The sequence below is a fragment of the Acomys russatus genome, chromosome 12 (assembly GCF_903995435.1).
Source record: "Acomys russatus chromosome 12, mAcoRus1.1, whole genome shotgun sequence".
NCBI classification, from domain to species: domain Eukaryota; kingdom Metazoa; phylum Chordata; class Mammalia; order Rodentia; family Muridae; genus Acomys; species Acomys russatus.
Genome location: NC_067148.1, coordinates 53,846,200 through 53,872,550, shown reverse-complemented (window position 1 = coordinate 53,872,550; position 26,351 = coordinate 53,846,200). Strand labels below are relative to the sequence as shown.

The following is a 26,351-nucleotide window of genomic DNA, read 5'->3' as shown; positions in this document are numbered from 1 at the left end:
AAAGGTTTCTCCCGTGTCATTAGCTGTCAGCACACTACCTGTAATAGATTCTTCTCTTTGATATTATTTATTAGCAACACTCCAGCGGAGTTCAAACAGCTGACTTTAAAAAAAAATCATAAAGCATTTTCAAAAGAAATTTGAGTTTGAGAACACAATTATCAGAATATGTTTTATGGATTTGTTATTGACCTTGAGGACTATAAAACCAAGTCATATTCTCTTGGACATGAACTACTGTAGTCTTACAAAATATTTTCCTTTAATTAATAACTTCAATGTATGAAGAAAAGTGGTCTGTACATATTTTAATCATTTTTTTTTAAGGTCAGAAGGTTGGGAGATGGGCATGGTAGCACATGACTGTAAAGCCAGCTCTTTGGGAGACTAAGGCAGGAGGAACAAAAGACTGAGATCAAGAGAATAGAAGCTAAAGAGCAACATGCAGACACAATCTATTAGACTCTCCAGGTTGTAAACTATTGGATAGAAACTATCTGAAGAGATGGGGGATATCCAGACATCCGTGGTTTAAATATCAAAATAAAATGGGAAACTATAAGTCAGAACAGGAGAAAGTCCAGAGTTCATCCCCGAGGGACAAGTGTGGTGGGGAGCTCTTCCTCCCAGGGAATGAGAGATGTGGCATCAGAGGGCAGGAGCCATGACAGAGAACTCTGGGAAATGTGCGCTGTGTGCGTATTAATGGACACCTTAAAGATCAGAGGAAGAGGAAGAAGGATTGTCCACTGTACTGGCAGAGGGAGGCGGCACCAGGAAGAGCCTCTCTCCTGGGCATCTCACTGCAGCAACGATGAGAAACCATTTCAAAAACAACCCTGCTTCAGGAGGCAGCTTGACTATCCTGGTCCCTCTGTGGATTGCAACCAGGGAAGCCCAGAGCAAAGGTGGATATGGCAACCTGGCCAACAGACTACTTCTAGATTATAGAGAGGAAACTTAGAGTCAGAACCATGTAGCATTCAGTGAGATGGGAGGCTGGTTACAGACAGAGAATTGAAACACAGTCTCCAAGCACACGTAGTAGACATTGGGAAGGACCTTTCAGGGGAGGGATCAGAGTCCCGATCCACCCTGTAAAGGCCTTCTCACTGATGGGCCCAGCCAGCATCTGTGATCTGAACTCCCACAGGTGTGACTGGCACCTGGAAGTCCAGGAAGGAACACTGAAAATCCCGAGGCCCAGCAGCTAGAAGACCACATTCAGCCTCTGCACACACACTCATCTCTCTCCCCTTCTCTTTTATTTAGTGTCCAATGTCAAGTTATCAGGACACTAGTCTATTTTATTCTTTCTCTTTTCTATTCCCTTCTTTACATCATCATCATCATCACCACCACCACCATCATCATCATCATCATAACCATCATCATCATCATCATCACCATCACATCATCACCATCATCATCATCATCATCACCATCATCATCACCATCATCATCACCATCATCATCATCACCATCACATCATCATCATCACCATCACATCATCATCATCACCATCACATCATCATCATCATCATCACATCATCATCATCATTACATCATCATCATCACCACCATCATCATCATCATCACCATCATCATCATCATCATCACCATCACATCATCACCATCACATCATCATCATCATCATCATCATCACCATCACATCATCATCACCATCTCATCATCACCATCATCATCATCACCATCACATCATCATCATCATCATCACCATCACATCATCATCACCATCTCATCATCATCATCATCATCATCATCATCACCATCACATCATCATCATCATCATCATCATCACCATCATCACCATCATCATCATCATCATCATCACCATCACATCATCATCATCTAGCATTTCTAAAGAACATCAGATAGTCTGGTCTTGGATTCTCCATGTCTCAGACTCTGAAATCTGGGATTGTTTTAGGTTATCACATTTTAGTTTTCTTTACCTCCTTTTACTCTACTATTAGTCAGAGACACCTCTTCTTCCCCACATCCCCGTGTTTCCTACCTCCTTTTGGTTGTGAACCTTAGCCTTAATGGCAGAACCATCTCTCCAGGCCCGTTTCCTACCTCTATTGAGTTTTATCTACCATTCCAGTACTAATCACTAGTCTTTCTGACTCACACACAGTAATTAACACCCCACATCCTGTGTGCCCAGTCAAGTGTTCATCTCCATCCTAACAGGATTTGAGTTAAAGGCGTGGTCATTTTTCATTTGACGATCCCTGCATTTTCACAGCGGCCTTGCCCTTTGATAGTTTTTCTTACAAAAACTCTTCTACTCTCTTGGGAATGTTGGATAGTGGTCCTGGTGCTGAGGATCTAACTAGTGGATTAGAGTTCCAGCTTAGCAAAGAAAAGTGAAAGCCTAATTTTACTGTAACTGAGGCCCTCCTATACATTATGAGCCCTGCAAACACTTCCACTGGGTGACTGAGGGTGATCAAAAGCAATAAATATCCAACCAATCATCTAACCACGCATGTGAAAGCACCAATGCACGTATACAAGAAACATGAAAACCCAAAGCAGCGTGACTCCTCCAAAACTCACAGACATGCCCTCAAAGGACAGTAAATTAGTTGATGTCCCAGGTAGGAAGGTAAAACAACAGTTTGTTCAAATAAATCTAAGAAGCCACACGTACACCTCTGAATGAATTTCAAGAGGACATAAACAGAATGAAATAAAAGATGGATATGAAAGTGGAGGCCAAGAATGATATAGAACTATTGAAAGAAATGAATATGAATGACTAGAGATAAAAAGTGCGGGATGTTGAATAAAAAAAATCTCTGCAGAAAGCTTTTTGCAACAAAATGTGTAGACAGACTTTAGAGCTTGAAGACAAGAGAGGTGAGTCAGTGTATTCAGATAATGGCAAAGCTAGATTAATAAGTAAGTACACAGAGGATGCATGAGATCTGCAGGACACTATGATACAACTAAGCCTATAAATTATTGTCTTAGGATTCCCATTGCTGTGAAGAGGCACCATGACCAAGGCAACTCTTACACAGTCTAACGTTTAACTAGTGCTGGCTTGTAGCTTCAGAGGCTTACTGCATTGCCATCATGGCTGGAAGCATGGCAGCATGCAGTCAGACATGGTGCTGGAAGGGTCTAGAGTTCTGCATCTCGATCCTGACCTGGAGGCAGCAAGGAGGGACTGGTTGTATTTCACACTGCTCCTAGCTTGAGAATTTAAGACCTCAAAGCCCCGCCTCCAAGGGACACACTTCCTCTAACAAGGCCACACCTCCCAATACTGCCATTTCCTGTGGCCAAGCATTCAAACACATGAATCTTTGGGGGCAATACCTATTCAAACCACCACAATTATAGACATATAAATAGGAGAAGAATTTAATGTAAAATGCCTAGAAAATATTTTTTAAAAGCCGTGAGAAAAGTCTGTGCAAAAAGATACACACCCAGGTATGGTAGGCATTTATAATCTCAAACAGACAAGATGAGAAACGAACCTGTCCGTGGCATATTATAATTAAAACACTAAATATACACTACAAAAAGTATATTGATAGTTGCAAGAGAAACATCAGGTCACAAACAAGGCAAGCCTATCCGAATAAAAGCAGAGGTCTTACAAGGAGCTTAAAAAGCCAGGAGGGTTTAGAACATGACATTTCAGCGTCTGAAAGACAATTTATAACAACCTAGACTACTGTATTCAGCAGAGCTGTCATAACTGAAGGATACCAAAAAGGCTTCCATAGTAAAAACAAGCAAGGGGTCTATGAACCCTAAGCCAGTTTCACCGAAGACACTGACGGGATAATTTGGACTAAAGAGAAACAAAAACACATTTATGAGGCAACAGGAAAGTATAAACCACGTTAAAAGACAGAAGAACAGTTAATAAGTGAAAAGCAGGAAAACGCCAAGTGCTAAAACATCAACAAGATGACAGTAATCAGTGGACACTTCCCAATGGCCCTGTCAGTGCCCTCAGTTATGCACTCTAAAGGCACGGGCTAGCAGGTTGGATTGAAGACAACAAAAAGCAGGGTCATCTATTTGTTGCCTGCAAGGGATGTGCCCATCCATTAAAGACATTCAAGCTCAGGGTGAAAGGACGGGTGAAGAGGTCAAATGGAACAAGGAAGCAAGCCTGTGCCGCTCAAAAAGCTACATTAAAAAAAATCAAACAAGTCAACGAATAATACTGAGTAAGGTTAATGGAGACGAAGAATAAATGAAGAATCATGTTCAACCATCAAAGAGATGAAAAGTCAAGCCTTGCTGGAGTTCTCACACCAGTCAGAAAGGCAGTCAGTCCCTAGGAAAACACAAAAGAGTCAATATAGATTGTCAATACCCCAGTCACAAAGGAAATCAATGGAGAGGTTCCCCCCAAAACTAAAAATGGATTTAGCCCATGACCCAGTTTATACTCCTCTTGGGTAGTTACCTGAATAACTCCAAGGAGATGTTTGTGCAACATTCTGGCACATCTGTGTTCACTACACTGCTCAGGGTAGCTGAGCTGCACAACCAGACTAAGACGTTCATCAGCAGAGGATGGGCAAAGGAAACGTGACATATGGAAACCATGGGAACCTCTTCATCATAAATGTTGCTGGTAGGAAAGTGGGTGCAAATGAGGATGACTAGATTAGTCTTCCAGAAGACTCACCGTGGTCTGCCTAATGTTTGCCTGTGGGTCTCTGCATTTGTTTTGATCTGCTGCAGGGTGGAGCCTTTCAGAAGACAATTATGGTGGACTCCTGTCTGCAGGCAAGGTGGAGTATCATTAATAGTGTCAGGGGTTGCCTCTCTCCTATGGGCCAGCCATTGGTTGGTCATTCCCTCATTCTCTGCTCCATCTTCATCTATGTACCTCTTGTAGGCAGTGTAAATTTTGGGTTGAATGTTTTGTGGGTACGTTGACGTCCTCCTCCCTCCACTGGAAGTCCTGCCTGCTAGGAGGTGGTCACTTCAGTCCCCATGTCCCCTCTGCTAGGAGTCTCAGCTAGAGTCAGCTCCATATCTTCCCAGGAGCCTACCCTGTCATAGGTCTCCAGTTTGTCACAGAGATGCTTTCTCTCCTCAGGTTCCCCTTTCTCTCCCAGCCTTCTCAGCCCCTGTCCTCACTTTCCCCATATCTGGCCCCCATCTTCATTCCTCTCCGCATACCTTCTCCCACCCTGTCCCCTCTCTTCATCCATTTCCGATGTCTATTCTATTTCCCCTTTTTAGTGGTTTTCAAGCATCTTCCCTTGGGTCCTCCTTGTTACTTAGCTTCTTAGGGTATGTAGATTGTAGCATGGTTATCCTGTACTAAATGGCTAATATCCACTTACAAGTGAATACGTACCATGCCTGTCTTTCTGGGTCTGGGTTACAATACTCAGGATAATTTTTTTCTAATTCTATCCATTTGTCTGCAAATTGCATAATTTTCTTGTTTTTAATAGCTGAGTAGTATTCCATTGTGTAAATGTACCTCATTTTCTCTATCCATTCTTTGGTTGAGGGACATCTGGGTTGTCTCCAGTTTCTTCCTATTACAAATAAAGTTGCTATGAACATAGTTGAACAAGTGTCTTTGTGGTAGGTGCAGCAGTTTTTGAGTATATGCCAGAAGCGATTCTTGAGGTATATCTATTCCCAATTTTCTGAGAAAGCACCAGGTTGATTTCCAAAGTGATTGTACAAGTTTTCATTCCCACCAGCAATGGAGGAGTGTTCCCTTTTCTCCACATCCTCAGCAGCATGTGCTGTTGCTTGTTGCTTGAGTTTTCAGTCATGGTCAATCTGATAGGTGTTGGAATCTCAGAGTCCTTTTGATTTGCATTTCCCTGATGACTAAGGACACTGAACATGTTTCTCTGTTGAGAATTCTCTGATTATTTTTAAATTGGGTTATTTGCTTTGTTGGTGTCTAATTTCTTGAGTTCTTTATATATTTTGGATATTAGCCCTTTGTCAGATGTGGTGTTGATGAAGATCTTTTCCCAGTCTGTTGGCTGCCATTTCATTCTATTGACAATGTCCTTTGCCTTTTCAGTTTCATGAGGTCTCATTTTTAATTGTTGATCTTAATGCCTGAGCTATTGGTGTTCTCTTAAGGAAGTTGTCTCCTGTGCCAATGCATTCAAGGCTGATACCCACTTTCTCTTCCATTAGATTTAGTGTACTCAGTTTTATGTTGAGGCCTTCGATCTACTTGGACTTGAATTTTATGCAGGGTGATAGATATAGATCTATTTGCATTCTTCAACATCTAGTTAGACTAGTACCATTTGTTGAAGACGGTATCTTCCCCCTCCTCCCTCCCCATTGTATGGTTTTGGCTTCTTTGTCAAAAATCAAGTGTCCTAGGCCCATGACACATATGTAGCTGATGGGCATCTTGGTCTTCATGTGGGTCCCCTAGCAAGTGATGGGGGGGTTGTCTCTGACATGGACTCTGTTGCCTGGTTTTGGATCCTTTCCCCTAGCTGGGCTGCCTTGTCTGGCCTCAGTGGAAGAGGATGTGCTCAGTCCTGATGCGACTTGATGTGCCGGTGTGGATTTGTAAGGGGAGGCTCCCCTTTTCTGAGGAGAAGGGGAGCAGAGAAGAAACGGGGGGTATGGTGGGAGGGTGGGACATGGAGGAGAGGAGAGAGGGGGCTGTGATTAGGATGTAAAATGGTAAGTGAAGACTTAGTACATAAGTTCAATAAAAATTTAAAAGAGAAGCCATAGAGACCTTTTCACTATAAATGTTGGTAGGAAAATGGTGCAACTGGTACTGATTTTATTAGTTAAGTCACTCTGAGAGAGTCAGTTTTACATATGACCTTTCATTTGTTCTTCCTAGAGTTTATGTAGACTCATAAAATCATGTATGCATAAATGATATGAATTAGATGTAAAACCTGTTGGGAGAACAAATGGAGGGAAGCTAAATGACCAGGTAGACAATATGGCAGGGAATATGCTCCAAGTATATCATATACTGTGTGAAAATACCCTTCTATAACCCAGTCCCATGTACAGTGTATATACAGCAATAAAACAACTACAACTAAAAACAAACGATTCAAACACCCTACTGTTATGTTGCAATGGCCTGTGTGATGAGGGCTCAGATCTCAGCTTTTACTGGAGATGATGAATCCGTTAGAAAACTGGATTTGGTCAAAGGGAGCTGTATGGTTAGGGCTTCCTTCAATAGGCTGCCAGAACTTTCCTGTATTGCTCTCTGCCTTGCTGTTTCCTGGCTGCTGTGTTGCTCCAGGACATATTCCTTACAGTGAAGTTCTGCCTCTATGGATCAGTGCTTCTCAACCTGATACCTCTTTGGGGGCCACATAGCAGACACCCTGCCCATCATATCTTTATATTATGATTCACAACAGTAGCAAAGATTACAATGGAATTAGCAATGGGATAGTTTCATGTTTGGGGGTCGCCACAGCATGAGGAACTATATTAAAGGCTCCCAGCATTAGGAAGGCTGAGACCCGCTGCTCTAGAGCAAAGCATAACAGGCTAACTGACCACAGATATGAACAACTGGAAAGGAGCCAAAGCCTTTTCCTCAGTAAGAACAGTGCTAGGTTATGCTGGATAACGTGGTGAGGCCTCTTCTCTCAGAGTTTAAGCACAGCTATGTGTGATGAATCACAAAGAAGAAGTAAATACGGTGGGAGTTGAGTCTATAAGTAAATAGACCTATGACCCAACAATAGAGAGGTAATAGTCCAATCAAGTGTTCAAGGCCAGCCTTGGTTACATAGTCTGTTCAAGGTCAGTCTGGGCTACGTGAGACCCTGTTTAAAAAAAAACAAAAACAAAACAGAAAACAGTTCAACAATAAAAAATAGTTAAAATCTACAGCAAATGATACTTGTTTTATGGTTCAAAGTCTTTTTTGAAGCTGAGGAGACGGCTCTGTGGTCACGAGCAGTTGCTGCTCTATCATGAGATGGTGTTCAGTTCCTGTTGCCTCAGTTGGGTGGCTGACAATTGGCTCTATGTTCAGCTCTTAGGGGGCCTGACGCCCTTTTCTGTCTTCATAGGCATCTGTGTGTGTGTGCACGCACACACACACACACACACACACACACACCACACACACCACATGGATACACACATGCACACACACATGCATAAAGAAAGAGCTGAAGTAAATCTTAGTAAGCCTTTCTCACCTGAGACATAGTTTGAAAAATAACTTAAAAATCCAGAATTTGGACAAATGAGGTGCCTCAGGTGGCCCAGGCATTTGCGATGAAGATGATGGCCTGACTCTAACCACTGAAAACCCACATGGTGGGAGAGGAAGTCGATACCCTCAAGTTGTCCTCTGACCTCCACATGCTCACAATGACATGCATGTACCTACACACACACACACACACACGCACACATGCACGCATGCACACATGCACACACACGCACATGCATGCACACATACGCATGTGCACATACACACGCGCACACACACACACGCAGGCACACACACATACAGTTAAAAATGTAATACAAAATTTAAGAAAATGAGCCTCAAAATAGCCCATTCCCTGTCGTGAAACCCAGCATCATCTTTCTGCTGGTCTGTAAAGCACCATCACCCATGTTTGTCTTCATGCATTTTCTTTTTTGGCTTTGTTTTAAGAAAAAGCTGTGTGCCGCTGGAAGCCGACTCTCCCTTCAACCTTCCCCATTTTCCAAATACTCTTCACCTTGTCTCCCGAACTGACTCCTCCAAACGGCAGTCTCATCTTCACGAGTGACTCCATTACTGTTTCTCTGAACGTGTGCTTCTCCTTTGACCTTTGCATTCTTCACTCAAAACAAAGAATTTGTCCCAGTTGCCCTCCCTGAGAGCTGATGTTTGCCTCCTCCTCTCCAGTCTCCTCCTGCCCGTCAAGTGAGGACCTAGATGATTATACAACTTCTATCAGGCTGCGCAGTTCACTGACGGATTGGTTATAGCATCTTGTGGAACAGACAGGGAATTATTCTTTTGCTGAAAATCCAACCATTACGTATGACACCGTTTCCTGTGAGCTGCTCTACAGCGTCACATTGATATGAACTCATTTCTTCAGCCCAGTGTGAGATCCTTTCAGGCACCTTCACTCTTCTCTCTCCTTAGAGCTGCATCTCTGCAGGAATCCTATTATTGGTTCAACTACCCAGTTTTCTTCAGCACAGTTCTAGTTTTGTCCTCAGAAGCACCGTGTTTTAAGCAACACGCTAATCCCAGACAAACGGAGACAGTTTCTAGCACCTTCTCCTCCCTGTATACTGGGCCGTCGTCGTCACGGTGTGAGTGCTAGGTATTCCAGAGCGAGTGAAGTAATTCCCGTCTTCCTGGGACTGTGGGTGACACGAACAATTCCAGTATGATGTACATAGAATTTCGTAAGTGCAAGGCAGAGAAGTAACCTCGAGGATCTGGAGAGAGCTCCTTATTAGAGTGCAAGCAGAAGAACAGGTGGCAAGCCGCTGAGGTAGATGTACCGTTGAGTGGACTGGCTTCCGGTGAGATGAAAGGAACAATTTACATTAACCTCAGAAGGAAGAACTCGGTGTTTACTCCAGCTTTCGCTTTCACCTTTCTTTTTGTAATGCATGGGATGCGAGTGGGATGGGCATCAGGGAGTGGTGTGGATGCATTCTAAAGCGATGCATCATAATGACAGAGCCGAGGTTGTCAGACTCCCCAGCTTGGGCTTTACCCAAAGACAAACGACATACCATAGATTAGTAGTGGCTGTATAGCCTGCAGTAACTACGAATACTGCAGGGAGTTGCTACAACATTTGCTGGCATTTTTTTTCTTTTTTTGGTGTCTTCCAACATGTAGCCAGAGTCCAACTCCTTCTCTACCCTTTCTCCAAAGGCCCCCCCCTACTTGCAGGTCACGCAAGGTCTCACCTTCTCAACCCCCTTTCTACTCTGCCAACCCTCGCTGAGAATCTTGCTCTGGTAATTCCATTTCACCATCTTTGTAAGGACCTATTGCTCTGCAAGTTCTTACGTAAGTTATCCTACCTCCCAAGACCGGTCCACTGATTGAAGCCACTGGTTGTCTATTTCCCAAGAAAGAAAACATATAATTAAATTTGTATTTCTTGATTATATTCTGTTTTTATGATGAGAAACATTATATTCATTAATAGACCCATTTTTTTCAGTTTCAGATTTTTGAATATCACAGTCTATTAATTGTATATAATTTAGTTGACAAAAGGGGAGCCTTTCTAAGTGCCTGGTTTGTTTGCCTCTTGCTTGCACTCCTCTCTTCCTTCCTGATGTCAGTGACACAAAGAGTGAAGGAGCCTTTCTTCAATTTCTGAAGTGTGCACACACTTTCTCTTCCTACCTAGGCTTTCCCTTACTTTCTTACCGTGTAATTTTTTCTTTCCCTAGGAATGAAACTGTGAATTAGAAAGAAATGTCCTCGTCTGAACTGGGGCATGTGCTACTTGGGATGGACTAGTAGGGCTTTAGCTATTAGATTTCCTCAGCTGTGTGACAGTAGGTAACTTTCTAGACAAACTGATGTCATGTGTTCCCTCTTATGTGCTAAATATAGTAGGGCCCATATAACAGAATTACAGCGTAGAATCCAGACTTAGTTGGGACTCCAGTTTAGTCCAGTTAAAATAATAATTATTCCCTTGCTTGTTTATTTTGTTTAAGACAGGGTCTTACTATGTAGTCCTGGCTGTCCTGGAACTCACTATGTAGACCAGGTTGGCCTCCAACTCATAGAGATCTGCCTGCCTCTGCCTTCCAAGTTCTGAGATTAAAAGTGTGAGCAACTGCACCTGGATTTTAAAAATAACAATTATTCTTATTGAAGTTTTAGGGCTTTTCACCTTCCATATTTTCTTGTGAAAGCTGCTTCTTTTGAATATTTAAGTTTTTCAGATAGGCTCAGTTTTTTCATATTGTTCTTTGACTAAATTTAGTTTATATCTCTCCCGAGGACTATATTTATTACCTTACTATTCAAAGATATTTTTCCTGTCTCTACCTGAATAAGAATTATCTATGCTAACCATCATCACATAGAAATATAGCCTAGCTAGGTAGAAAGAATAGTTGAAGCATAAATGACATTATTTCACTCTTCCTAAGGATAATATTGAGAGTAGAACTTAACGTGGTTAAATTCCTAACTATTTTGTAGCTTTTGGGTTGTGGTGTAGTCTAGATTTCAATTTCGGTAGATTAATTAGCATTGATTATTATAAATGTGTATGAAACTGGCTTTGTCTTTTTCTTCATGAATAAGACAGTATATTCTCAAAAACAGTTAGTATTGCTATCCCTCTCCTTATCATCATCATCATCATCCCTGCAGGTGCGAAGGTGGTCTGGACGGGGTATTACAGCTTAGTGTACAACCTGGTGAAGATGTCATGGGAACTTCAGGGTGATGAAGAACAGGACGGACTTAGAACCCTGATATGGCAAACACTGCAAAAGATAAAGGATGTTGAGCAAGACCCTCGAATCCAAGGTGCATTAATTATAGCCCAGGTAAGTTCACAAACTTGTCCTTCTAGCGGCAGAAATAATGTTTGTCAGTTCTCCATTAAAGCGGAATTTCCACATTTGATGACCAGTAGTGACTTGTGATCAAGAATATGGATTTTAGAATCAAGAACATGGACTTTCTATACTTGCCTATTTTTGTTTAACAACGAGAGCTAAGCTCCAGGTGACACCATAAGATGAGACCCTTGACATTTTTAGTATAAGAGAAACAATAAGGAACCCAGGCCAAAACAGAGCAAAACAAAACTAAACCAACCAAGCGAACAAAACAACCCAAGGAAAGACTAATGCAACCACTGATTTTTGGCTATGGTGAAGAGTTCTGACAGATGTGTAGTGGGTACACCATCAAAGGTACCAACTCATAGTTTTTTTTCCACTCTTTTTAGAAAGAAATGGTGAAGAGGCTTGGTAAGTGATAGATATTTCAAGAACATTACATGAACTTCTGACTTGGAAGTTCCTTCTGGAAAGATTAGTAGATGAGTGTAGGCACCACTTTCTACCAGGAGCTGCCAGAGAGGCCAGCTGGCCCCCGTGACTTCTGACGGTTTGTACGCCATCTGTCCAGGCCCTTGACTTGTAGAGTCATCACTGAGAAGTCACGTGTTTTCTAATGGTCACCTCTGTATGTTACTTGGTCTTTTTCCCTTGCAGCTTTAAGCATTATGTTGTATACACTTACTATTTTGATTGTTATGTGTTGTGTGTAATTTCTTTTTGGTCCTTCTATTTGGTGTTGTGTATGTGTCTTGTATGTTGAAAGCTGCCTTCTTCTTTAGCTCAGGGATGTTTTCTTCTATGATTTTGTTGAAAATAATTTCTGTACATTTGGCCTCAGCTTTGTATCCTTCCTGCCCTATTATTTGTAGAATTGGTCTTTTGTAGTGTATCCTTCCTGCCCTATTATTCGTAGAATTGGTCTTTTGTAGTGTTCAAATTTTTCTAGATGTTTTGTGCATAGATATGCTTATATTTAACAATTTATTTTTGACTGTGGTATCCATTTGTTCTACCGTGTCTTCAGTGTCTATGACACTTTCTTCCATGTCTTATAACTTTTTTTGTGAGGCTTACCTCAGGCTTTTGTTTGACTTCCTAAATTTTTCATTTTCAGTTTTATTTCAGTTTGTGTTTTCTTTAGTAATTTTATTTACACTTTCCTGTCTTGAATTTATGTACACATTCTCACACAATCCCACACATCATGCACATATACAAGCTGCTTTCAGGTGGACTATAGGAGCATGTAGAAGCAAAATTTAAGGAAAAAATTTAATCTGTTTGCAGAAACTAAGAAATGATATTAAGAAAAATAAAGTAATAAACTATGAAATCAAACATAAAATTGATAAATTTGGAAATTGTTCTTTGGAGTAAGGTAAAATAGACAATTTGTAGAATAGGCAACAATGAGAAAAATAGAGAAATATTCATCACAAAAACTGGAGGGGAAAATGGAATAAAGCTCTAAGAAAATAATTGTCAAACAATTACTTGAAGGTCTTTTTTGTACAAGTTTATATTAATATATTTGAAAATACAGAAGAGCACAATGGTTGGTTTTAATGTCAACTTGCTACAAGTTAGAGTTACCTGCGTAGGGAGCTGCAGAAGCGTTGTCCTGATTGGCTATTGCTGTTGCCCCTGGTTGCTTCCCAGACATTGAAGGTAAATCCTCATTGCTAAAGACACCATGAAGTTTGGATACAGGACTCTTGAGGTTCTGACCTGAAAGCAGTCTCTCTGCAGGTGCTTTTATAGTCCTGGAAGGTTCTGTGCAACATGCTAGAGGGGAAGTTACCAACAGTCTTAGTCAGCTGTGAAGTGTTTGGACCACATCTGTGACCAGCAAGGCTTGATATTCTGAAGGGCATGTAGCCAGTCTTTGCTACTTTGTGGGTTCTTCTTTTTCCCCATTCTTTATTCCCCTGGTTTCACCCCCATTTCTAATAGGGGAGAAAGGTGGACATAAGGGAGATAGATAGATAGATAGATCACCGAATCTAATTTACTTCCTTTTGTTTCTTCTTTGACCACAGCTACTAATAAACTACAACGCCCCCCAATTGATGAACAACCACCCGCCCCACCTATTAGGGTCTTGCATTTATATAGCCTCTGAAGAGTTCCCAGAATTCCAAATTTCATACAGTAGCAGAATCTACCTCCAGCTGGCGAAACCACCCTTCTGTTAGAACATGAGGCAAAGCATGCTGGGACAGTCCAAAGCAGCCCCACATCCCTACAGCTGGGATTAAAATGAAAAGCGGAGACAGCAATGCATGGAGGGACTGGGATTAGAAAACCAGATAATGTCTGTACAAGCCTCCTTCCTCCTTACAATACCAAGACAAACTGTACTTTCAAAGTTACTGGGCATTTTGATATCAGAGACTTCTAGCCATAGCCTGACCTATTACATTAGCATAGTACATGTCAAAACCAATAGTGGTCACATCTTTTATCCATTTTTTTTCCACAGGCGCTGCCCTTACCTTTAATGGTCTAATAACTTTTTACATTTCGGTATTCACATTTTCAAACACCGAGGTTTCTATAAACACCTGCCTTGAGTCAATGAAGGCTTTGTTTTCCCTGCGTTCCTCAACCTCGTCTCAAGCTCTTAAAGCCACTGAGTGACATTATTTTGTAGTAGTGGCATCAAATCAAATATCTTCTTGTATATCAGAGTACCGCCCTTTGCCTAGCAATTTGTCTTTTACTGTATTAACTCCCCTGACTCTATTTTGTTGTTCAGTATTCTCAGTTGTTAACCACTGCAACTCTGAACCAGCCTCCAGTATAGCTGTTACCAATCCCTTCTAGTTTTTGGATAATAATTCTGTTTTGAGTAGTACAGTTATTTAGAATTTGTTTCATGTAAGGCAGGTATGTGCCATATAAAATCGTGGCCTCTTTAAAACGCCTTAGATCTATTATTTCTATAGGATGCCATCCTATCTCCTCATAACCTTATTCTACACCATTAGTAGGTATATGCTGAATGACAAATGGGAAGGCTGATGGAGATCTCATGTCCCTGGGCTGCCCCTCTCCCACCCTGGCAGTACAGTTGGGAGCAAATCAGGGGATATCTTAGTGATAGCAGCTACAATAAATTTTTTGCTGGCCTCTTGGGAAAAAAAAATCTATTCCTTCATCTCCTGACATTTCCTCTACAACATTTGCAGTCAAATTTTGCATTTTTATCCTTAATTTCTGAGTCCTACATTGGGACACCACTTGTAACTGGTCTTTACTATTTTGTGGGTTCTTCTTTTTCTCTTCTATTTATCCCTCTATTACTAGATAAGGGTGGGGGGGGAGAGAGGGAGGGAGGGAGGGAGGGAGAGAGAGAGAGAGAGAGAGAGAGAGAGAGAGAGAGAGAGAGAGAGAGAGAGAGAGCGCCCTAAACCTAATTTCTTTTCTTTTTTCTTTGACCACAACTACTGACAAACTACAAGCAACCCTCCTGATCTAATAACAATATCCTCCTCACCTATTAGGGATATTGCATTTACAGACCCTCTGAAAAGTTCCCAGAATTCCAAATATCAGATAGTAGCAGAAACTATCTGCAACCGACAAGACCGTGCCTCTGCTAGAGCATGAAGCAAGTCATAGTCAGCTTTGGACAGTTTGAAGCAGCCCCACGCCCCTACTCCTAGGATTAAAACAAAAGCACATTTTTTTTTTTCGAGACAGGGTCTTTCTGTTTTAGCCTTGGCTGTCCTGGAGTCGCTTTCTAGACCAGGCTGGCCTTGAACTCACATTGATCAGCCTGCCTCTGCCTCCTGAGTGCTGGGATTAAAGGCGTGTGCCACCACGCCCGGCTCAAAAGCACATTCTTATAATACTTCTGTGCTTTCCAAAGAAACCAAAATTTCAGAATTCTCACTATAATGGTGCAATAGTGGCATTCATATCTTGGTGGTAACCAACAACTCTCTAGTTGGACTCACGGCTAGGTCAACAGCGACAAAACCATCCTGATACTGGAGGTTAGTGAAACCATGGATTTTAGAAGAGAAGACATTGCTGTCAATTGACTAAACCAGACACTTCTTTTTTTTTTTTTTTTTTTTTTTTTTTTTTTAAGATTTATTTGTTTATTATTATGTATACAGAGCTCTGCCTGCAGGCAGAGAAGGACATCAGATCATATTATAGATGGTTGTGAGCCACCATGTGGTTGCTGGGAATTGAACTCATGACCTCTGGAAGAACAGACAGTGCTCTTAACCACTGAGCCATCTTTCCAGCCCAACCAGTCACTTCTTAACTGCTTTTTAAGCACTTACCCTTGAAGCAACACTTAGTGTAGCTCCCACTTCTCACCAGTGTGCTTTGTCTTTACAATGCTCAGAGAGATTATCAGAGAAAACTGTACCGGGTTAAAATGCAGAGACCAAGTGATCATGTGATGCCAAGGCCCACTGGACACATCTACAACATAATTCCTGTACTTAGAGCTCAGGGAACGTCAAAGATGAGGGAAGAAAGATTGTAAGAGCCAGAGCACCAGGAAGTGTGTTGTAAGACTGTTTCTCTTAGAAACAACAGGGAAGCTTTGCTGAATGACACCTCAAAAATATGGCTATCTAAATAAGACCCAGACAATGACAACACCAACAGACATGCAACATGTACAGGGGAAATCTCCAAGAGCTCCCCCTAGACAACGAAACAAAACCATAACAGCCAAAACCATATAAACAACTAGTGGATGATGAGAGCTAGAGAAGTCGTCTTTCCTCAGGGATGAGTAGCATAAAAGATTATTCAATACCAAGTGGCCAGCCCTACAATCACCCCCTGTCCCCCCGACATACACCTCACCCACCCACCCACCTCACCCACTCACCCACCCACACCCACACATACCCACACCCACACCACCAGGTAGGTCTAGCAAGTTGTGTTTATATACTTATTCACATATGTATATATGCATTTTATGTACATATATTTTTATATATCTGCACATATGAATTAGAGGGTCAGAGTCAGGAATTTGATAAGTGGCAAGGAGAAAAGGACATGAGAGGACTTGGAGGTAGCAAAATGAATGAGAGAGAATGATTTGATTATATTTTAATAAATTAAAAGACAACCCATCCTCCAAAGCTACAAACGTTATTTCTGAATTCTTAGACCATTCCAGCAATAATTGATTTACTGTATGTAATATGACGGTTTAGATTTAGTTGAGCAGTAATTGTTAATGATCAAAGTTAAACACATAATTTAAAACAAGGAAAGAAAGCAAGGCCCGATTGCTGTAACTGATGTGGGAAGGTGTGAATGACCCTTCTGATGGGAGGCCAGATACAAAGACCTTTTGGTACCTCACCTTCCCCTTTGCTCTGAGCTGACTGACTCTGCTGTTGCTGCTCCTGTTGTTCAACCCTTAGCTAGTGTCAGACTTGTGTTTCCAGGCTCCCAGCCTTCACTAAGGTCCTGTAGCTTTCCAAGAACCTTCCAAGTTTTTGACACCAGATTGTGACTGCTGAGACACCCCGCCTCATGGACTGAGCAACTGGGCTTCTCCAATGTGAGACAGCCACGGTGGGACTCCTACTGCTAAGGTGTAGGAACCAGGCCCGACTGGGCTGCCTGCCTGTCTTGCTGTTTCATGTCCTGTTTCTAGCAGCTTCCGTGTCTGTGTTTATGTTGGTTAGCTAGTCATGTTTACTGCTCTGAGAATGCACCCCTCCCCTCCTTGAGACTTTCCCTCCTATGTGCAATCACCTCTTCAGGGATTTCACCTGCAAGTGACATGCCTGTTTTGCTGCCTATTAAAAAGGCTCTTTGGACACTGAGTAAAAGCTGCTGCTGCTCTCTTAGCATGAAGGACCCACTGTTTTATTGTGTGTGTGTGTGTTATATCCTCAGTCCCTTGCCCTTGACTTGGTACCGTGGTGGCGCGGGCGCCACACTAAGGCACCCAACCCAGGCAACCAAGTGACTGACGCGTTCACATCTTCTTAAGTGTGAAACAATGGTTACTATTTTAACATAAGCTGATCCAATACATTCTTTTTTATAGATGTTCATCCTTTTGGCTAATACAGCGAGAGAATGAATGATTTTTTTTTTTCTGAGAAGATAAAAATGATAGAATTGATTTAGTGTGTGTAGGAAAGTAAGATGAACGTATTCATTATCACATTATTTAACACGGCACTTAATCGTGGCAACCTGTGCACTTATGTGTGGCTATTTGCCATTGGGAATGTGTCAGATGACACCACATCCCACATGCTGGCGAGGATGTGGAGAGAGAGGAACACTCCTTCATTGCTGGTGGGAATGCAAACTAGTACAGCCACTTTGGAAATCTATCTGGTGCTATCTCAGAAAACTGGGAATAGGGCTTCCGCAAGACCCAGCTATTCCACTCCTTGGAATATATCCAGAAGATGCTCCAGCACACAACAAGAACATTAGCTCAACCATGTTCATAGCAGCCTTATTCATAATAGCCAGAACATGGAAACAGCCTAAGTGTCCCTCAGTAGAAGAATGGATAAAGAAACTGTGGTAAATATACACTATGGAATACTACTCAGCTATTAAAAACAAGGAATTCCTGAAATTTGTGGACAAATGGATTGAGCTAGAAATGATCATACTGAGTGAGTTAACCCAGAAGCAGAAAGAGTCAAATGGTATATACTCACTTATATCTGCATATTAGCCCAAGGGGCATGTCCCATGAAAATCTTCACTTACCAGGACACTGGGACAGAGGGGAGGACATCCTACTGGGACTCTAGATGAGAGAAGCATGGGAGAATGGCAAAGTTGAAGGATCCAGATGATCCTAGAAACCTACAAGTAGAACATTATGATAGGCAAATTTGGGCCCAGGGGTCCTGCTCAAACTAGAGCACCAGCCAAGGACAATAAAGGCTGTAAACTTCAAACCCCTACCCAGATCTAGCCAATGGACAGGACATTCTCCACAGTTGAGTGGAGAGTGGGATATGACTTTCACACGAACTCTGGTGCCTCATCTTTGACCACGTCCCCTGAATGGAGAGACCTGGTGGCACTCAGAGGAAGGATAGCAGGCTACCAAGAAGAGACTTGACATCCTATGAGCATATACAGGGGGAGGAAGTCCCCCTCAGTCACAGTCATAAGGGAGGGGAGTAAGGGGAAAATGGGAGGGAGGGAATGGGAGGATACAAGGGAGGAGATAACCATTGAGATGTAATATGAATAAATTAAAAAAAAAATAAAAAAAAAATAAAAAATGTGAAGACCTTCTCAGACTTCAGTCCCGGAGCAGCCGTGATTGTAAATGAAACAATAGCATTTGAGCTCTAATGTCATACGATCGCCTGCACTGGAACAACTGACAGCGTGCAGCCTCAGTTTTCTTAGGTGCTTAGGAATTCTAGCCTTGCTCACAGCTTGAGCACTGCGGACACACACACAGGAGAGGGAAAGCCCAGTGACAGAATGCAGTGCGCCAGGGAGGAGGCCCTGCAGGCCAGTCCGGGGACAGTGCCCTTGGGTGACCTTGAGTATATTTATACCTCAGTCCTCTGAAAGTGAGGCCAATAGTCCTCAGTGAATATGCTGCCTGTGATTATTGAGCTAATATTATAAGGTAAACACAATTGTTGCTAAACAAATAAATAAAAAGATAAAAGTTATACTTTGAAGCTTTCAGCCTCTTAATATTTCTATTATGGAGCTATGAGTGAAGGGGACATTTATATTTAATATGAAAGTTTGACATCATATGTTGATAAACGCCAAGTGAAGAAATTAAAAGAAAACTGGAAAATATTGTGAAAGAATTGAAGGCAATCACAACACAAAGGGAACCCATTAAATCATTATTTCTTCTATAGTGGTTTCTTTGTGTCTTCAAGTCGTGAAAACATGGTCCAAAGGTCAGAAAAACTTCACAGAATTGTTGGAGTAATGCTGATTTTGGGAGTAGGACTTGTTACAACATTCCAAAATAAGGGGTGAGGAAGCTGAGCTGCTGTGCATCGGTCTCTTCTGGGGACGAGTCACTCTCTGGATGTAACTGTGAGGGAAATGCTGCCTGTGAGCGAGTCTCCCTGTGGTCGGCTTTCCATCTTCAGGCCATGAGGGTAAGCAGCCCTGCTGACTGGCAGGTGGATCTGAGGCCCGCCCAAACATGCTGCTTGAAGTTTTTTTCTTTTTTTTAAAGATTTATTTATTTATTATGTATACAGTGTTCTGCCTGCATGTACATATGCAGACCAGAAGAGGGCACCAGATCTCATTATAGATGGTTGTGAGCCACCATGTGGTTGCTGAGACTTGAACTCAGGACCTCTGGAAGAGCAGCCAGTGCTCTCAACCTCTGAGCCATCTTTCCAGCCCGCTGCTTGAAGTTTACTGTGAGGAGGGAAACTGTTTTGTTTTAGGTTTGCTTCCTTTAGAGGCATTTAGAAGCATGCTGATTAAGCACTACAACTTGTTTACGTTCCGTGGGCGTTTTACAGCTTGTTTATAGCAGTGAATTAATTGTTCACCTTCAAAAGCGTCTGACTTTGTGCGGTAAGTAATTGACTCACTTGACTTGCAAGTTTCTCCTCTCTGGACTCAAATCCTTTTCCTTAAATTAAAAATACTTTTTGCATTTGCTGGATCCTTAGGTGGTTCTTACCGAATGACCATGTACGTATTTTCTAATAAAGGCATTTTGAAGTTGGTGAGTCACCCTCCTGAAAATACAGATATGGCTCTGCAGTAATGCTTTGCATGCACAATGCCCTGGGTGTTTACAAAATGCTGTCATTTCTTCCTGGTCTTATTTTCTGTCAAGTTAATTCTTCATCATCTTGAAGTAGACATTTTCCTGTTGTTGAAGTTTCTTGTTATTTCTCAGGGTTAAATTAGTTGTTCAATTGTGTAATTCACTATTATGGATTTAACAAATGTTAATAAGTGAGGACATAATTGACTACACTCTGTTCAGAGTATTGTCACGGCATGCGCGCCACATTCTTAGTACAAGTGAAACTTTAACTTCCCAGCTTTTTAATTCTCAGTGTGACGTGAGTGATAATCTGTAGGAACTATGTAGGATTAGAAAGGTTAGTAGACAGGAAATATTTTTTTCCCTTGGAAGAAAACAGACAATTGACTGCCCACTGGAACTAAAATGTTTTAATTTCACCAATTTACCATTAGGCTCCAATTAAGTTTTATCTTTGTTTTTTTTGATTGAGAACTCAGAGAAAAATAAGAAGAAAATATCAAAGCAGTTGTAGTGAGCACTAACACATCGCTCGGATCCCTCCACTGGGGACTTGTGACTGAAATTCTCCCCACTCTAATGTCTGTAAGCTTCACTCCTGACCTTGTAGAGACTGTTCGGGGTAGGGGCTGGGGGGGGGGGGGAGAAGGGAGAGAGGGGTACGGGGCACAGCAGGAATGGCAGTCAGAGTTCTGGACAGCTTTTAACAGACTAGGGGGCATGTCTTCCATGGAACTTTATTCTTTCCTTTCCTTTCCTGCTTGTTTCTGTGACTTGTTCAATTGTGCCCACTGCTCTCAGACCTGCTACCCATTTTCTACGCCATCTCGAATCTCGAATGGGCCGGTAGTAGAACCCAGCAAGCCAGCTCACCGCGCCTTCCGTATTTAGAATTCTGTTTAACGGCTGTTTTCCAGGCCGATCATTTGATGTAAGATGTTCTTGTTTCTCAAGCTTTAGTAAATATCTACAGATAATTGCATTTCAAATTCATAAGTCAATCAGACACAGCAAACATAGTAGATACTGGATGCTGCAAGCAAAGCCTTGGCACTCAGGCGGTTAGCAGACAAGGCAGACAGGGTACACGTGCTGAGGTGTTTGCGGCACTTAGAAGGCTTTAGAAGGGCTTTGCTCACTTGAACTAAGAATTGGGAGGCAAGTTTTCTTCAGAGAAAACTCTAAATTAGAAGTTTCTGAAAGCAGCTGTATTAATTTACTATAAAAATAAGTTAGTATTATATAATATGATGTACGTATAATGCATATGAGGAAGATCAAAACACAGTCACTCTAGGCCTGCCTTATATCAAGGCTATTTAGAATCAGATAGAGCCAATTAAATCACTCAATGCAAAAATATGGTTTTTAGACACAAATCCTAAGGTATCTAGCCTATGGCGTATCATTTAACTTATCTTACTAGTAAGATAGTTCAATTGAAGGAAAAGTTATATGTTTCCTTTGGCTAATATAAATTTCAGGATAGCAAGCCCCCTCCGCCTTCCTCCTAAGGCTGCTGTTGCCTGTGTGTGCCCGTTGACTCCATCTTGGTGACCCAGAGCCCCAGCATGGTGATTAGTGCTGGTGAACCGGGCTATGATCTAGAGTTATTTTGTATGCCTAGTCACATGTGAGTTCTTGGAAAAGATGTTTATTCCTCATGGGCTGAAAGGCTTGTTAAAGATGCCATGAAAGCGTGGCCCTGGGTGTGCTTAAGGGAGCCGTGCACTCTTTGCTGGTCCAGTGATTGTATTGATCATTAAATAGAAATAAGGATAGGTCCATTCCTAGGACTGTAGATTTTATGAGGCTGAAGAGCTACGTTAGCGATCAGTGAACAGAGAACACCGACACTGTTGGGGACAATGCCTCGGGTGCAGCTGGAACAAGTGTCTTGGTGACAATGTAATTGGCACTGGGAAAGCCCTGCAAAGCAGCACAGCTCCCAAATACTAGTCTTCACAGCTTGTTGGTGAACATGACCTCTCAAAGGGTTGGATAGAGGCAAGACTTTGTTGGATTTAAAATTCCAGACAGTAATTGTTTTTGGATGTGCCCTTGATTTGAATTATTAGTGAAATTGGGAAAAGCTAAATACAAAGCCTGTGACGAGAGTTCAGGTTGAGTCTACAAACAGGAGGCGTCCCATTGGCATTGCCAGCTACCAAGCCTTCAACTTCTGTGGTCATCTGCTTAATAAAGCTTTGCACATTGTAAGAATTCTATGTTTGATATTTTTAGAAACGTCAGTGGCAGCATTCCCAAACTTTTGATTTGCACTAATAGCCTACGGACAGACTATCTGTTCTCTCAGGTAGATTGCTGCTTGTGAGCAAAACAAATCGCTTAAGTTACCACTATTAAGCAACTTGACTACACGGCTTGACTTGTATAATGGCAAATCTTATGCAAGCCAAAGTTTGAAAGATGCTTGCGAAGTGAAGTGTTTTGTGTCTTCTCTGGAACCTTGCAACTGTCATGTCCCAAAGTTCGCATTCAATACAAGATGAAATAAAACATGGCGCCACCAAGTGGAGCCTTTCTGGCTCATCCGCTTCCTCCCCAGGACTGGTCAGTCTGCACTGAACCCAACATCTTTCTGCTGCTCCCAACTGAAGCTACCGACCTTGAAAGGAGGAGTCAAGCAAACGGTCGTGTGACGATCTGCCTGTGGGTGTGACATTCCCACACAGTGAGTTTTGAGTTTGACAGCTAATCAAATGGAATTTTGTCCCACTATGCCGTTTGTATTTATTACATTTTTTCTTCAGTTTTTTGAGGTAAGGTTTCATTGTAGTAGACATTTTGAGTTCCTATCTGCCTCTGCCTCTACCAAGCAGCAAAATTATATGCATGCGCCACTCTTCTGGCTCATTCTTATTATTAAAAACAGGCAGTAACAGTATTATTAGAACCGGTAAAGCACTTACTGTGTGCCCTATATTTGCCTTAATTACTGGACTATCATTTAATTACAGCATGTATTACTTTTACCTTTATTTTACAGATGTGGAAATTGAAAATTTAAATGAGGATTCATATTTTCTCCAAGATTAGCTAACTATCTTTTAGGTACGCAGTTATTCATACTGCTTGAAATCGAACCTATATTATACCCTGACTTCCTTTCATCTTCTGAAGTCCTTTAAAATGTTCAAGTGTGTTGTGTGTGCACATTTGTGTGTGAGTATAGCATATACATGCTGAGCCAGCCGTGGGGAGTGAGCCAGTAAGCAACGCCCCTCCATGGCCCCTGCCTCAGCTCCTGCCTGCAGGTTCCTGTCCTGTTTGAGTTCCTGTCCTTACATACATCCTTTAATGATGAACAATGTGGAAGTATAAGCCAATAAACCCCGCCCACCCACGTTGCTTTCCTCGGGAAGTTCCTTTTTGTGGGCATTCCACCCAGAAAACAGTAATCTTAACTAAGACAGAAACTGACACAAGATATGGGATATCGCTATGACAGACCTGACCGTGTTTTTGGAGGATTGTGGAAGGACTTCAGAACTTTGGGCTAGAAAAGCCACTGAGAGTTGAGAGCCCAGAGGACTGATGTTCTGTAGGAGCTGGGAAGACAAAAATGTTGAGAGCAGTACAGACAGTGGAGGCGTGGCTTGTAATGTTTCAGAGGGAAGTTTGAGTCTCTTAAAGATTCTGTTGGGGCCATTTGCGATTTAAATTAAGAAACTGTGGTTCTGGGCAGCTGCGATGAACAAGATACAAGAAACTAAGTGAAACCTTTGCTTTGCTGGGACACTCATTGCCGGTCGGCTGGAGCCGAGACATTATCCGTGATTAAGAAGAGACCAGCATCAGTGAGGTGAAGTCTTCTGGGAAGTGTTTCCCTAGATTGGGTACCTAGAAGCCGCGCTCCAGAGGTAGTCAAGGCTGTGCAGCGTGCCGGCAGATGAACTGGATTTTGTGTAAGGGCCTCCCAGGTGGTGCTGGTTTTCACGGCTCAAAGGGGTCCTATAAAGCAGCTGGGGCTTGGTACTGTGAGAGGCCATTGGTGAAGACACAGCGTCGGTGGGAGCCTCAGGATTGAAGGGGCCACGCAGAGAGCTGAGGAACCACGAGGAGAGACCAGGAGAGGCTGGGCCAGAGTGCAGTGAGCTGCAGGAAGAAACCCCAGCATTTTGGAGATGCCAGAGCCATGGGACAACCAACAAGGGAAACAGGAACTGAAGAGTTCCCCCACCCCCAGCCCCCAGACTATCAGATGAGCTTTAGCTGTGTGTGCTGCAGCAAACCCTTAGGAGAAGCCCAGACCGCGGTGAGTAATGCCAGAAATCTCACACCAACCGTTAAATTATTGGAGCTAGTTTTACTTTGTTTAGATTGTGACTGTGCCCTGTTTTTCCCTCTTGGAAAAAGACAGTCTTTAACTTATTTTGCTTTTACGTGAGTCTACAATTGAAAGGCTTTGAACTTTTAAGGAGATTTTGAAGTGTTACAGTGACTTGGGATTTAAAAGAGAATTTGGATGTTTCAAAAAGATTGAAATTTTAAAGTGTTGGAATTTGTAAAGATTATAGGCCTTTTAAGGTTTTAATGCAGTTTTTATTGTGATGTTTATTAATATGAGATTTTTTTTTTGGATGAACAACAGGGAAGGTTATTGTTAAATAGTGTTGCATTTGTTTGTCAAGGGTTCAGTTATCCTGGCTAGTTTTATGTCAACTTTATGCAAGTTAGGGTCATTTTGGAAGAAAGAAACTCAACTGAAGAAAATGTTCCTACTAGATTGGCATGTGGCTAACGCTGTGGTGAATTTTCTTGATTGGTGATTGCTGAGGGAGGGCCCAGCTCACTGTGGGTGGTGCCACCCCAGGGCTGGTGGTCCTGGGTGCTGTAAGAAAGTAGGCGGAAGGAGTCACTAGGAGCAAACCTATTAGTAGGATGCCGTCATGCCTTCCGTGTCAGCGTCTGTTTCTGTCCCGTTTGAGTTCCCGTCGGGTTTCCTTTAGTGATGAACAGGGACGTGGAAGTGCACGCAAAATAAACTCTTTCATCCACAAGTTGCTTTTGGTCCTGATGCTTCATCACAGCAATAGTCACCCTGAGACAGACAGTGGGCCCTCTGTGTGGGTGATGGGACAGGTGGTCCTCTGTGTGGATGGTGGGATAGCATTGGTATACAGGAATAATCTGTGATATAAATGTTTCCTTTTTAATACAAATATAGTTAGTTTTTCACCTCTTTGCCATTTGGATTTCCTTCGTTTATGAATTGGTAATTCAAAAGCATTTTATATTGGTCTCAGATTGTCTGTATTGTTCAGTCATCGTTACAAACTCTAGATGACACAACTTCTTTTTCTTTTTCTTTTTCTCCTTCTTCTCCTCCTCCTCCTCCTCCTCCTTCTTCTTCTCAAGACAGGGTTTCTCTGTGTAGCCTTGGCTGTCCTGAACTCACAGTGATCCACCTGCCTCTGCCTCCCTGAGTGGTGGGATTAAAGGCGTGTGCCACCATGCCTGGCTTAGATCTAACTTTTTTTCTGAATGGTTATACAGTACTATTTCTACTAAATCTATGTATTCTTCTGTGATTTCCACATACCTTGTTTTGTGCTGTTCATCTTCCTCCTCCTCCCATTGCTTTTCTTGTTTAACACTTTCTTACTTTATGGTGTTAAACAGTGTTGCGGTATATGGTTTTAATCTTCCATTCACTGTAGTCTGACACTTTATAGCCTTGTGTCTAGATTTAATTTTTTTGTTGAAACAGAAACAGGTAAAGAGACACAGATTAAAAATGTTTAGCTCTGCTATCTAAGCTGAACACTTAAGAAGTGAATATTTAAAGAAAATACTGAAGAGACTAAGATTTCATACCTTTATCCCATCTAATCACCTTAAAATAAGGCATTTTTCCTGATTTCTCCATTTTGTTTATGTTAGTAGATTCTTCATACCCAACTAGTATTTGTCTGTGCCAGCTAATGTATTTCCCAGATTCATCAATATTCTGTGTAGCAATTTAAATGGTGGCTCAGGATTCCATCATATTAATTTGTAATTCATCTAT

General features: G+C 42.0%; 1 protein-coding gene across 1 annotated transcript in view; it reads left to right on the top strand.

Moving 5' to 3' along the window:
- The first annotated feature begins 11,371 nt into the window (after positions 1 to 11,371).
- LOC127196603 (transmembrane protein 232-like) overlaps positions 11,372 to 26,351 on the top strand; it is a 172,710-nt gene continuing 157,730 nt past the window's right edge. The window contains exon 1 of the mRNA XM_051154437.1: positions 11,372 to 11,544. Within this exon, the coding sequence (XP_051010394.1) occupies positions 11,419 to 11,544 (126 nt within the window). The 5' untranslated portion in view covers positions 11,372 to 11,418. The remainder of the gene's footprint in view (positions 11,545 to 26,351) is intronic.